At 33.8% G+C, this 15,593-nt stretch overlaps 1 protein-coding gene across 1 annotated transcript; it reads left to right on the forward strand.

The window, feature by feature from the left end:
• The first annotated feature begins 981 nt into the window (after positions 1-981).
• LOC108810934 (GDSL esterase/lipase At5g63170) lies at positions 982-3,316 on the forward strand. The gene is made up of 6 exons (XM_018583000.1): positions 982-1,130; positions 1,246-1,346; positions 1,510-1,638; positions 1,754-1,992; positions 2,820-3,069; positions 3,156-3,316. The coding sequence occupies exons 1-6, from the start codon at positions 982-984 to the stop codon at positions 3,314-3,316; spliced, it is 1,029 nt and encodes a 342-aa protein (XP_018438502.1).
• Positions 3,317-15,593: the final 12,277 nt, after the last annotated feature.

Below are 15,593 nucleotides of genomic sequence, written 5' to 3' on the forward strand. Positions count from 1 at the left end.
TATTTTTCAGGTTGAACCAGATGCTTACAAGCATAAAAGGACATTATTAAATAAAAGATACGAGGTGTATTGGTATAATAGGTCATTTAGTTAGCGAATGAATTATGTTTTTTTCTTGGCATACAGTCCGATTTCCCATATTTATAAAATATTTGAAATCTGCATGGATAACATCAAATTTAAAAATCTTATAGTTATGATTTACAAGAGATCCAAGACCACTATATTTAAAACATGGTTTAGAATTATTAACTGAATAACATTAGATTGTTGTTGAATTTAAATTCTTTGAAATATTGTAATTGAATTACACCCTCTATCATTCATTTAAGTGTCGTTTTTATAGGTTTAGTGTATAAACATAATATTTCTGATTTGAAATAATCAAGTTGAATATATAACAATATAACATAAATGGTAACCACATCAATATGATTAAATCTGCACATTCTTGTAGTGTAAATCACTCCGATAATTCAATGAAAATGAGTGGTAAGACCTGATTTGTTAGGTTTACTAAATATAAAATCAGTCTAATGATAGAAGTGGGGAGTGTTCATTTAACCACAAAATAAACAAGTTTCATACCATTATTTGAGGGACTCGATTAACTCTCTCAATCCTCCAATTGTGTATAAATCAATGTAAACCGATAATCTAAAAATTAATATGAAAAATATAAAATTACAGCTAGAAAAATTAAAAAAAATTAAAACATAAAAACGTACTCCCTCCGTTTCAAATTATATGTCGTTCTAGAGTAAAATTTTTGTTTCAAAATAAGTGTCGTTTTCGGTTTTCAATACAAAATTTTATTGAAAATATTCTCTATTCTATTTTTATATTGGTCGATGTGTATTGGTAATAGTATTTTTATTTTGGAAATATGTAAAATTAAATGTTTTCTTAATCTGTGTGCAAAGACTTAGAACGACAAATAATATGAAACGGAGGGAGTACTTAATTAGCAATCTCTTTGAGATGGATTGTAGATCCACAAAGTTTCTAGTAGTATCATTTTCTTTATGGCTTTCATGTATTCATGCTATACAAACTGGAAGATTTCCAGCGATTCTTGCATTTGGAGATTCGATTCTCGATACTGGTAACAACAATATGCCAAAGTTGCTAAACGTTGGATGACTTCACCAAAAAAAAATGACATCACGTACTCTCTCACTTGCAACTGAAACCTTTTAAACTAAAAGGATAGCTTTAGCAAAAAAAAAAAAAAACAATATGCTAAACAGTGTCGAAGAGCAACTTTTTGCCATACGGACGCAACTTTCCTTATCATACACCTACTGGAAGATTCGGTAACGGAAGAGTACTATCGGATTTAGTTGGTATATTGTTCTTTATCCAACTCATAATCAAACAAATTCTAAAATATTATTTTACAATGGAGTATAAATTATAATCTAACAGTTATACATAGCTACATTCTAAAAAATGAAATGTCATGATATGTGTATTGTTTTGAACACATCATGATATGTGTATATGTAGCCGAGGGTTTAGGGATAAAGAATCTTGTACCTGCTTTCCGTAGCTCATTTCTTAAAAGTAGTGAGCTTCCTACCGGAGTTTGCTTTGCGTCTGGTGGTTCAGGGTTAGACAAATTCACTGCATCTATACAGGTAACTAAACAAAACAAATAGTTATTACCTTCATTTAAAAAGTTAATGATCTTGATTAAATTATCCTTTATGGTAACGTTAGTTAAAAATAAAACCTATGTGGACTCATTTATAAGGCGTAATATGGGTAAAAGATCAGCTGAAAGACTTCCAAAGTTACATACAAAAATTAAGCCAAGAAGTTGGAGATGCCGCTAAAGTTAAAGAGATTATAGCCAATGCTGTGGTCCTAATCTCTGCTGGAAATAATGATATTGCTATCACATTTTTTGCAACTCGAGCTAAGAAATTGAGATACAATATCGAAACATACACTGATCAGCTCATAGATTGGAAAACTGCGTTCGTGCAGGTATATAAGACAATCTAAAAATGTTTGGGTTATAGTTCTTGTTATTTAAATCTTCTGTATTAAAAAGTACTATTTTATCTACTATAAAATAGTCATACTAGATCCATATATATATATATATATTTTTTTTTGTCAACAGGTCCATATATTGAGTTACATTGTTTAATTATTTACATTAGTTTATTTAATGTATAACATTTCTAAATAATTATAAGGATAATAATAACAAATCTATTTAAATTTTAAATTTTAAATTAATTTAGTAATAACAAAATCTGTTGAGAAAAAAATCTAACAAAATATTTTTGAAAAACTAAACATTTTTAATTAATTTACTGATTAATTTTGTAATTAGTAGTATAATATTATTATAAATTAATTTAATTAAAATTTTATTATAATCAAAATTATATGCTAATTTTATAAAATTATAAGTATAGTCTATATTATATTAAAATAGAAGTAATAAATGAATTACATAGACAAATTATATTAAACTGGTAATATATTTTGAAAAAATACTTTTATTTAAATAATAGATAAAATATCATTCACCATTTAAAGTGACTAAAATATAATTCACCTTTAAAATGATTAAAATTCATAAATTATGTAATATTTTTTACAAAAGATAAAATCGATAACGTATATTAAATTATTATTGTTAGAACTATATATTATCTATTTATCTATTTTAAATGACATGAATGTAATATCTAAAAATGATTATATACAAAATATAAAATAAAATTTTATATTTATAAAATGAAAGGTGTGGTCAAAATTTTGTAAAATTGTTAAGTTATTTAATATGACAATCAATGCAGAATCTATATAATATGGGAGTGAGAAAATTTGCGGTTCTTGGAACGTTACCGTTAGGGTGTTTGCCAGGGGCGAGACAAATGAGCGGAGATTTGATATGTCTTCCGCATGTTAACCATGGTGCTAAGATATATAATCAAAAGGTAGCAAACTTGGTCGTAAAATTCAGACAAAGTCTCCCAGATGGCAAATTCGTCTACATTGATATGTATAACTCACTTCTTGACGTCATCAAAAATCCTAGTAAATATGGTAACTTGATCAACACTGGCTAACTATTCCTTGTTGTAGATATATAAAACGAAGGGTTATAGTTTAAAAAATTTAATATATTTCATGGTTTAGAACGGCTAAACCATGTTGTTGCTCGGTGATGACTCCGATTCCATGCTTAGATTCTGGTAGCCACGTATTCTGGGACTTCGCACATCCTTCTGAAAAAGCCTATAAATCCGTTCTACCCAACATCGTCAGTGTCATCAGCAATAACCTTGCTTAGTCACTATATAAGTGTGATTTTTTATATGTAGATATTAATTAAGGCCCATGAACTGTGGTTTGGGTCTCGCACGTGGTGTTAGTACTTGTGCTCATCTCTGTGTTTTAGTTTTTCTCATGTTACCATCAACTAATAAATCATGTATGATTTCATCAGGTCTGGCTGAAAAGTGAGGTCGCCTTTTGACATATAATATTTTTTTCATGTTGATAATGATTTAAAAAGCTGGATCAATAATTTAAGAGCTTCAAATATAATAATAAATTAGATTTTGAACCGTACTTTCAAAGCGCGTAATTACTTTTTTTGACATATTTTAACCCGTCTGGTTGTTCACTAATATGTTCAGGTATGAGTATTCAGTTTTTGATTATATTCCAATTTTTTTCCGGTTTTGGTTCGGTAGTGGTTTTAAGTTTAAGAGATATAAGAATTGTTCGATTAATTATAGATTTAGGTTTGGTTTTGGTTTGATTTTTTTGTATTCGATTTGATTTGTATAACAATTTTAGAAAACCAATAAAATTTTGAGTTCAATATGGTTTTCGTTCGCTTCAATATTTCAGATAATTTGGAATAAGTCGGTTAAAAATCATATTTTTGGATTTTTGAATAAAAAATTGGATACATGTAAAGGCTTACTTGGAAAATAACCAAAAATGAGAATTAGATTTTGAGAGAGAGAAAGAGATTAGAAAGAAATAGGAAGAGAAAGTAGAAGAGAGAGGGAGTCTAATTAACTAGTGAATTTGTGCTTTTTATGTATATAGGGCACAATTTCCCTACATTTAAATATTTGGATGATCCGATTTTAACAGAAAATTGTGATAATATTTATCTTACATAGTATTATTATATCTTATCTTTTATAAAGATATCTACATTGAAGTTGATTTTAATAATGAAAATAAATTATATTAAAAACTCTTGCAATATCTAATAAATTCACGGTAACTATATGTAGGTTGATCATTTATATATTAGATGTTGGTTTCAAATTTAAAATATAGTTAATTGTACTTGTTTATCCAAAATAAATTATCTTCTTAATTTTAACAGTTTATGTCTGATATTTATGGATCTTTATATATTGTACCAGAATTTCTGTTAACTGTGATTCTACATTTGTTAACAAACTTTTGTCCATTTATTTCGATTATTAGTTAATATATCTACTTCGATTTGTTACTTCCTATATTCACTGAGGATTGTTACCATTAGTTTTGTTTTTTGAATATACATAGACCTTAATAAGATATACAAATTTAGAAACGTTTTTTTTTTGTTTTAGATTAAACAAATTATCAATACAACCAAAATTTATGTCATTAAATTAAGGTTCATTGATCTTTTTTTCTTTCCAGAATTGATTGATCTTTTTGTTACCAATCAATGGTAGATTTCCTTGAGTCTTCTCGGTCATTTTAAATTGGCCAAGAAAAATGCTAGTATCATTCTAATGACTGTAAACATAGTTATTTTGTTATAAACTTCATACAACTGTATAATTTATAAATCATGATCCATGAATGTTATACAAAAGAAGTTGCATATTTCCCTCACGGCAGTTGAATATGCATCCGTTTTGTTGATCTAAAATTGTTTGATTACATTAGAAGAAGACACATTCATAAAAAGGTACTTTAGTTACATTAGAAAGTTGTAGAATCAAAGTTACACATAATTTGTTTCTAGAACTTTGCATGTTTTTGTACAATGGAAAGAGAATGAAATGGAAAAGAGGAATAGAATGACAGATAAGAGGATTTTTTTTCCTTTGTGTCGAGATTATAAGGATCTAATTATTCAATGTATAGAAAGCTACCTTAAATTGTTTTACATGTTAAGACGTTGTAATGATTTAATTTGAAATATATAAAGTTGTTGTTATTTGATAACTATATTTGGTCTTACAATATTTAAGCAACATTAGTATATTTAGTCTATATTTAATGATTAGTAGTTAGTTATAATATATTTGCATAATTGTATAGGATATAGTTAAAAAAACAGTTTATCTAGACACAAGTTTGGTCCAACTTTGTGCTTCTGTTATAATAATCTATCTTATTAAAGCTGAAGTACAATTTCGGTGTGTTTGGATACTTGGATAAGAGTATTAAAAAAATTTGGCGTGTTTGGAAACATAGATTGTAGTCTTTTTTAAAAAAAATATTTTGTTTGGAAACACAGATAGTAATATTAAACAGAAAAAGTAATGAGCTTACGTTATTAAGTCCATTATAAAAGAATGTTGTCTTATATATAAGAAAATACAATATAAAGCCAATTTGAAATACCAACTCAAATTATGGGTTATATTTCATATTAAATTTTTAAAATATAATATATGTAATTATTTTTCTGATGATACGTATTAAATACTATTAATTATATGATAACTTATATAATAGTACATATAAAATACGATTAATTATATGATGAAATTATACGATATATAATAATGACTAAAGGATGGGTTTTCAGACATCCATACGGGTTTGGTTCTGATCGGTTTGCGTTTTGGGTTTTCGAGGTCAAAGATTTCAGTCTTATTAAGATGTTTCTAAATTTTTGTTTGAGTTTGATTCGGATATTTGCAGGTTTGGTTTGGGTTTGGATAACATATCTAAATTATTTTTAAAGTTTTAAATCACTATATATTTTAAATTTCTCAAAATCTATAAATAAAGTAATATATTACCTATAAATTTAAATAACATATATCAGAATACCTAAGCTTAACATATCAATTGGTTTGATTTAAAATTTTGGATACGAAATCAATAATTATTTTAAGTATTTTTGGTGATTTGAGTATACTTTAACTATTTCAGATATTTGTTTTTGACTACCTATATATATTTTCAAGTATTTTAAACCAATTTAAAAGTATCATTCTTGATGTTTTATATACGTTAAATATAAAAATAATTAATATATAAGTATATAAATCTATTTTTAGATAAATTCAGGTACACGAATACTTCGGTCCGATTCGGTTCTCTAACTAACAAAATTTTGAATAATTCGAATATTTAATCAATTTATGTTCAGGTTTGGTACTATATTTACGGATTGATATCAGTTATGTTCCTCGGATTCATTTTGCCAAACCCTAATAATTACATGAAAAACAAATATCATCATATTTTTTAAAATATACATCCGCGGAGGTGCAGAGATTAAAGTCTATAATCATTTATTTTAACAACAAATCAAATAAATATGTTGATTGAAGAGCGAATAAAACAAAACTAGAGAAATACATAGTTTACCAGAGACACTCTATGTGTCGAATTTATTATAATTTTTTTATTAAAATAAATAAATTCAATAATTACAAACAAATAATATATTTCATAAAAGTGAAAAATAATATCCGCGTTTTCGAAGCGCGGATCAAAATCTAGTATTGATTATTGTACAATCAAAAGAGGATAGGAATGGAAAAAAGGAATAGAATGGAAAAGAGGAACAAAAGAGGACAGTTTGTTCTTCAGCGTCGAGATACATATCTAATTATTCAATGTATAGGATGCTATCTTAAATTGTTTTACATGTTAACAGGTTGTAATGATTTAATTCGAAATATATAAAGCTGTTGTTATTTGGTAATTAGATTTGGTCTTACAGTATTTTAAGCATCATTATTAGATTTAGTCTATATTTAATGATTACTAGTTAGTTATGATATAGTTGTATAATTGTATATGATATAGTTTAAATTTTTTTTAATCTACACACAAGTTTGGTCCAATTTTGTTCTTCTATTTTAATAGTATTGATTTAGTGAAAAAATGAGAATCTTTTGTATTTGCACCCTCAGAACTCCCTTAAAGCACTCTCCAAAGCCGGCACTGGAATTCATTTGGCAATCTATGTGCTTATTAGATTTCAATATATTTTTGTGTTGAAGAAAACTTAGGTGAACATCTCATGAGCTATTTTCCTTGGTTAATATATGTACGTGTATCAACAAATACATTTCAGACCCTAGCTCCGCCGCTGGACGGCCTCACGCCGCTCCGGTGAGAACTCTCCCCCTCATCTTCTGTCTCTCTCGATTCCCTAACTTCCATGACTCCCAAAAAGAAGAAAAAGTCCCGTAACCTGTTGAAAGGATCCTCGAAGATGGCGCGTCTTCAGGGAGCCTCGAAGCCGGCTGCAACGGTTAAGAAGATCTCCAAGGCATCTCCCCTCGCCAGTGCCTCGTGCGCTGATGCTGCAATTGCCACTCCGGTGGTAGTGGTGCCTGAATTGATTTCTGGGTTGACTGTTGGATCCGTCGTTCCCGAAACCTCGCCGCCAGTATCGGTGGTGGAAGACACTAATCTCACGGCTGGTGAGCATCTACCTACTTCTAAGGACATCGGGGAGCTCTCTCCTCAGACTCTGGCGAAGGATATACCTTTTACACTTCAGAAGGACTCGCAGGAGGACCCCTTACCTGTGATTACCGCAGAGGCAGAACCTGTTGAAGCTAATTTGTCGGGTCTGCACTCTGGAGCAAAAAGCTATGCCAGTCTTCTTAAACAATCTGCGATCCTAGAGGAGCTTGGAACACCTTCAGAGCATGTTTCGGGGGCACCTTTTGTTCTGATTCCGGATGAAAATATTGCTGCTGCTAAGGAAGAATTTCGCGAATTCATTTATGCACGGTTCCACGGGGATTGGCCTTCAATGGGACGTATCATAGGAGTTGTTAATGCCGTTTGGGCAAAGTCAGGTCCTAGGATCTTTGTGCACAACATTGGTCAAGGAGAATTCTTGTTAAAAGTCACAAATGCTAAAACCAGAGAGCATCTTTTGACTAGGTCCTGCTGGAATGTAGCGGGCTACCCGATGTTTGTGGCGCCTTGGTCTCCTGACTTCACACCAGAGGAGGCTCCGATCACCAGTGCTGTGGTACCAGTCGAGATGAGGGATGTTCCGTACCTGCTCTTCAATCAACAAAGCCTCAGTAGACTCGCAACGGCAGTTGGGAAACCGGTCTCATTGGCACCCGAAACAGAACGTAAGGAGAATTTCCAGGTTGCAAAGCTGTTTGTTCGAGTGGACTTGACTAAGGAGCTCCCAACGAAGATCATCACTGGGTTTACGTCTGGTCGTGAGGTAGAGATATCGGTTTCGTATCCTTGGCTGCCCATGAAATGTGAAGCCTGTGGGAAATACGGTCATCTGCGAACTAAATGTCGTACTCACCCCCAAGACGGTGGGACAGGAAGAAAACGATCAGTTAGCCCTCCCGGGGATAAAGCAAAGGAGAGGCCGAGAGGTCTTTCTCGAAAGGGTCGTGGGATGGAGAGTAGGCGCACTGGTCACAGTGTGGGTGCTAAACAACAAGTAAAGGGTGAAAAGAGGAAGCCCTCTCGAACTCGATCTTTGGAGGAAGGTGAAATACCAGCTGATAAACCTGCAGGAGACACTGTGTTCACATCGCCTGAGCCCTCCACGACGACTGATCAATTGGCTCAAACACCAATGACAGATGCTACGATCCATAGTGCTGTCTACGTATCACCCTCGCTGTCTGAAGATCCTGGTGAAGCAGAGTCTGAAGATCCGTTTTTGCTGGTTAACCACCAGAGGTGTGGCCGTAAGGTCGCAAAATCCATATAATTTATAATGTCGAAATTTTTTGCGTGGAATGTCAGGGGCTTAAACAGAGACAGACGCCACGGTATGGTTAAAGACTGGATTAATATTCAGAAGCCACTTTTCGGAGCGTTCTTAGAGACGCATATTCAGGAAAATAATTCAAGACGGATTCAAAATTCTATTCCTATCGGATGGAAATTTTTTGGTAACTACGACCACCATCCTTCGGGTCGGATTATAGTAGTTTGGGACTCCTCGGTCCGCGTTTTTATCTACAAGTCGTCAGCGCAGGCTGTTACATGCGGGATTTTTCTTATGGCGGAGAATGTTAACTACACAGTCACCTTTGTCTATGGGTTCAATACCGTTGCAGAGCGGAAGGCACTATGGGATGAGCTTGCTGATATTCATAACTCCTCGCCTGTTTTAAACTCTCCGTGGGCAGTCTTGGGGGATTTCAACCAAATTATCCGGATCAGCCAGCACTCTGGGTACCCTTCTGTGCTTATAGATGATTCGGGAGTTGATGATTTAGTTGCGGTTATGCAGGATGCGGAGCTATTTGAGTGCCAGGCAAAAGGCTCCCCTTTCACTTGGTGGAACAACAGTGACACTAATCCTATCTCCAAAAGGATTGATCATGCTCTCATCAATCGCTCTTGGGCTTCTGGTTTCCAGGACTCTTATGCGGATTTCCTTGACCCAAAAGACTCTGATCATGCACCTTGCCTCTTCAGGATTCCCTCTCTAAGCAGACATCAGCGCAAACCGTTCAAGTTCTATCATCACATCATTGACCACCCAGATTACCCTGCTGCAATTGCTGAAGCGTGGGAAAGTGCACAAACTGAGGGTTCTCATCAATACAAGCTTGTTCGGCGAATGAAACTGCTCAAGCCTTGTCTAAGAAGGTTGAACAAGACTCACTACAGTTGTATCACAGGCCGGGTAAAGGAGCAGTCGATTATAGTTGAAAGGCTACAGAACTCTTTACTAACCCAACCGGATCAATTTGCTGCTGTGGAGGAGCATAGAGAGCGTGCTGTTCTAAACACCCTACAGAATGCAGAGCACAAGTTCTTTAGGCAGCGATCAAGGGTCCGCTGGGCAGATGTGGGGGACAGAAACACAGTCTTCTATCACAATACGGTTGCTGAGCGTAACTCGAGAAACCATATTCATTATCTGATTGATGGCTCTGGCAGGTTTTTAGGTTCGTTGGATGCTATCAAGGAACACTCTGCGTCTTACTTCCAGAGCATCCTCGGTGACACTGAGCTTCCTGTCTCGCCAGTATCAGTGGCATCTCTAGAGAGTCTGCTCACTTTCAGGTGCTCTGACCTTCAGAAAGCTTACCTTAAAAGAGATGTATTAGAAACAGAGATCAGAGGAACAGTCTTTTCAATGCCTCTAAACAAGAGCCCGGGACCCGATGGTTATTCTTTTGAGTTCCTAAAAGCTTCATGGGATACTGTTGGAGGGGATGTTGTGGCAGCAGTGGCTGAGTTCTTTAGGAATGGTCGTCTACTGAAGGATCTCAATACCACTACCATCACACTTATTCCTAAGTCACCTGCAGCAGAAAAGCTTCAAGACTATCGACCCATAAGCTGCTGCAATATAGTCTACAAGATAATCACAAAAATCATCGCCAATCGGCTGAAGCCCATCCTGCAGGCTTCAATCAGTCGTTCTCAATCTGCATTCCTCAAGGGCCGGAGTCTGGGAGAGAACGTCCTCTTGGCGGCAGAGCTGATCCGGAAGTATGAGACACCAACCTGTAGTAGAAGCAGCATGCTCAAGATCGATATCAGGAAGGCTTTTGACACTATCTGCTGGGATTTTGTCATTAAAGTCCTCCAGGCTCAGGGATTTCCTCCTATCTTCGTAACCTGGATCAAAGAATGCATATCTACCCCAAGATTTTCTGTGGCCATTAATGGTGAACTTGCTGGGTTCTTCCCGGGGAAGAAAGGCCTACGTCAGGGAGATGCTATCTCGCCATATCTCTTCATTATGGTGATGGAAGTGCTTTCAAAACTTCTGGAAAAAGCTGTTGATGATGGTGCTTTCGGTCTCCACCCCCTATGTTCTACCCCCAGAGTCACTCATCTGCTTTTTGCGGACGATCTCCTTGTGTTCACCGATGGATCTCTTTTCTCTGTCTCGGGGGTGAAGGGTGTTATGGCGGGGTTTAAATCATGGACTGGATTAGATATGAACTCTGAAAAATCAGAAATTTTTTTTGGAGGTTACACAACGCTGGAGTCTACTGTCATCAGTGACATCTCAGGGTTTAAAAAAGGCACCTTCCCGACGCGGTATCTTGGTTTACCTCTCAGCCCGAAGAAAATCAGTTATGCTACGCTCCAGCCTTTCCTAGAGCGGATCTCTTCTAAGCTCAACTCTTGGACGGCTAAAACTCTGTCATTTGCAGGAAAAATCACCCTGGTCTCTTCTGTGATATACGGCATGGTGAACTTCTGGAGCTCAGTCTTCTCTCTTCCGAAGAGATTTTATGCTACTGTGGATTCAATGTGTGCCTCATTTTTGTGGAAGAACAAAACAACTCCGGCTTCAGGGGCTCGAGTCAGCTGGGAAAATATTTGCAAACCGAGAAATGAGGGAGGCCTTGGTATCAGGAGATTAGAGGAGTTCCAGCTGGTATTCGAGCTTAAAAGAGTCTGGAACTTTTTCTCTGAGTCCGGTTCCATTTGGGTGGCATGGTTGCGGCAGAATGTTCTTGCTGGCCAAAGATTCTGGACAGTTTCGACTTCATCTACCTTCTCAGCCTCCGTTAATAGGATGTTGCAGCTGAAGCCGAAACTGAATGAACTTATGCGATGTAATCTAGGTGATGGTAAGACGGTCAGCTTCTGGTATGACTGGTGGACTGATCTTGGGCCTCTGATCTCTGTTTTTGGCGCTAGAGGAACGAGGGATTTGCAGATACCCATTGACTCAACTGTCTCTGTGGCTGCAGCAAATGGACACTGGATTCTACCCCCAGCTCGCTCAGCAGAAGCTGAAACTCTCCAAGTGGTTCTCTCCACTATGCAGCCACCTTCTGACGCAAGGGGGCAAGACACTTATCTCTGGCGGACGGGTAACTGGTCCTTCTCAAAAAAGTTCTCCTTAAAAGCAACTTGGGACTTGATGAGGGAAAAATCCCCTGTTGTGCCATGGAGTAATCTCATCTGGTTCAAGGAAGCGGTTCCTCGATACTCTTTTATATCGTGGATGACAATGCTAGCTAGGTTGCCTACTAGAGACAGACTTTTATCATGGGGGATGACAGTCCCGGCTTCCTGTCCCCTCTGCTCCTCGGGACTAGAATCGCACGCCCATTTGTTTTTCCTGTGTAACTTCTCTAAGCGAGTATGGGCTCACTTCTCTGGTTGGTTGCTCTCTGCTCCACCTGCTTCTCCTGATGCGGTTTTGAACATCATTGAACAGCCTCACATTGCCTCTTACCCTGGTGCTGTGACTGTGATTAAGCTCCTTTTGCAGATCCTTATCTACAATCTTTGGAGGGAACGGAACCATCGCATCTTCAGGCAAGTCTCATCTACCGAAGCTGCGATCATCTCAAGGGTTGACCGCTCGATGAGGGACCGCCTCCTCTCCCTGCCACCGCCTCGAGAGGGCTCTGTCTCTTATCTGCTCCTGTACCTATCCTCTAGCGCTCTTTTCCCTCCATAGTTTCTGCAAGTGTCCTGTTTTCTTGTTGTTCTTGTCTTTCTTTTATGCTCTCTTCCTCTGTTTCCCCCTGTAATAAGTTGTTCAACAACAACATTGTAATTCTTGTTTCAGAAAATGGTAAGCTTAACATGTTACCAAAAAAAACAAATACATTTCAGGGTTTGCCGTCGTAAACCCTGAAATTTATCAAAATTTGAAATTATAACCCTTGGCTTTATACATCTACAACAAGAAAACCAACTCATATATATTAATATTATAAGAACTAGCTAGACATGTATATATTGTATCATCACTTCAATCTACACGTCACAACATCTAGTAGAGTATTCTTAAAAAAACATCTAGTACAGTAGATCATTGCTCCGAATAACCTGTTTTTTTCATTATTTATTGTTTTGTTATAAATGTCATGCATAATCTTAATGTAATTGGATGGTGAATATCTTGAGTCGACCCTCAATATTACCGAATAATGTAAGAGTTACATTGCTGATAAGCCACCAACTAGCTCAAGTAGATTTTGGTTTTCTAATTAGACTAGATTTTGACCCGCGCTTTTGAAGCGCGGGATATTTTACGATGAAAAATTTCACTAATAATTTAACAAATATTTTGGTTATTTTTAAAGAGTGTGTATTTAAAATATTTTTGCATTTAAATCAGTATTTTTAAATTCAATCCGATTGTGATTATACCGGTTAATCCGGAGATCTGACAATTCAATTTATGTTTTTAAAATATTCATATTAAAAAATTACTAAAACCCGAGATTCACCGTTTGAACTGATGGATGACCGATATGTAATCTAATTGGATTTAAATTGTAATAGTTTCATAATTTGCAATCTTATAATCGAAATTTTAAAGTTCACTATTTTGCAATTTATGAAATTATGACGTTTCTACAAAATTTTAAAGAGAAAATGATAGATATAAAATAACTAAGATTAATTATTGTAATATTTGGAAACATTGATAATAGTATAAAAAATATATTGTTTGGAAACATTGATAGTAGTATAAAGAAATAAGTATATTGTTTGGAAACATGTATAGTAGTATAAAAAAAGAACATTAGTGACTTAATGTATGTTTAACTATAAAGTATAAAGGTGTATTTAATTTAAAAATTTACAAAATAAATGTTAGGTCCAACAGAATGTTTCTGTTTTAATAAGATAGATTGTCTAGTGCATCCTAACATATTTCGTTTGATAACCTTGGTAATCCTCTATATATTAATTGAGAAACATTTAAAAAGTTATAACCTTAGATTTGTATTAATTAAAAAAGAATCTTGCTTAGATGTCACTTAATTAGAATGTCAACTGACTTTACGTGGCAGTATAACAAACGATTTAATAATGTGTAAGTCCAAAATAAATTCTCTAGGAAAACTTATATTAACCCAAACATAATTAATAAAGATTTTGGTATATGATATGCAGTCTTTTAGCTAAAGTCGATCATACCTAATAATTATAACATACAAACTTTATTAGGGAGTGTTTAACACATACAAACTTTGAAATACTTTTGGGCTTTTGTCATCGAGTTTAAAATATATACATACTCAAAACAAATTCAACTAAAACGACATATACATACTTAAGAAGACTTACCAAAACCAGATCATCCATATGCAGTGATATTAGTGAAATCGAATCGCAAAATTCTGCAACTGGGTTCACAAATTGCTTGAAATAAGAGACTCTTATCATATCTGTCTTTTGGATGATTGTTGCTTTGTCATTTTGCCTTTCCTTGGAATTCAAAGTTCTAATTTTGGATGATGATGATACTATTCTCTTTCTCTACAATTTTTTTTGCTGACTATCTCTGCAAAATTGTTTAATGCATTTATATTGTTTCATTTTGAGTTCAATGATTTCACCAATATACGATAATATTTTTATCAATATAGTGCATATGTAACATGATAATGTCTGTTTACTTTGAATTCGTATATGTGATGAGAAAAATTCTACAGACTTTTGATCATATATAGTTTAATAAAATTAGGTTTCCTTGGAATTGGATTGGGAGCCACATGAAAGTAAACCTCTCCTTAATATTTGATATTTACGTGACCTTTGCATTAAAATCAAGAGGTGTAAAAAAAGAAAAAAAAACAAATCAAGAGGTGTTAATATCCCTTATATATTAATTGAGAAATATTACAACCTTTAAGTGTAGCCACGTGTCATCACCAGAATGAAATTCAGAATCCTTAGAAATTATGTTGGTCCGATTAAGTATATATTATAGTTTTCAGTAAACTAATCATAAAATTAATTAAAGTGTACAATTAATATTTTAATCTCTTTTCTTAAAAAAAAACTACAGAATTACCAAATATGACTAATATATAAATAGCAATTAATGATTCTAATAATGAAAATTTGATAACAATCTATATCTCCTCCATCATTTTTTGTTTAATTTTATATTATTAAAATAAATTAAACAATCAGATTAGGTATAAAATTAAAATGTAGATTTTTTTCGTATATGTTATATTTTGAAATTAAAAAAATGAAAATAAATTACTAAAACTGTTAAATTTATTATGTTAAAAATTAATGATCAATGGTTTAGCATCCCTTATATATTAATTGAGAACATTGCAACATTATTTTGTAGTCACATGTCACCATTAGAATGAAATTCGGAGTTCTTAGAAAATAGGTTGGTCTATCTTAATTTATATTATATTTTTTATTAAATTAACTATCAAATTGATAAATAGTGTACAAAAGAAAATTTTCGCACTTTCCTTAAATAAAAGCTACGGAATTATCTAATATGATTAACGTATATATGACAATTAATGATTATGAATAATAAATATTTGATAACAATTTTTGTATCTTAGCTCTTTTGTATATTTTATATTATTAAAAGATATTAAATAATCACATTAATCATATAAAAAAAATTTACATTTTTTCTTATATGTTTATATCTTAAA

This window comes from Raphanus sativus, chromosome 6 (assembly GCF_000801105.2).
Source record: "Raphanus sativus cultivar WK10039 chromosome 6, ASM80110v3, whole genome shotgun sequence".
In the NCBI taxonomy this organism is placed as follows: Eukaryota; Viridiplantae; Streptophyta; class Magnoliopsida; order Brassicales; family Brassicaceae; genus Raphanus; species Raphanus sativus.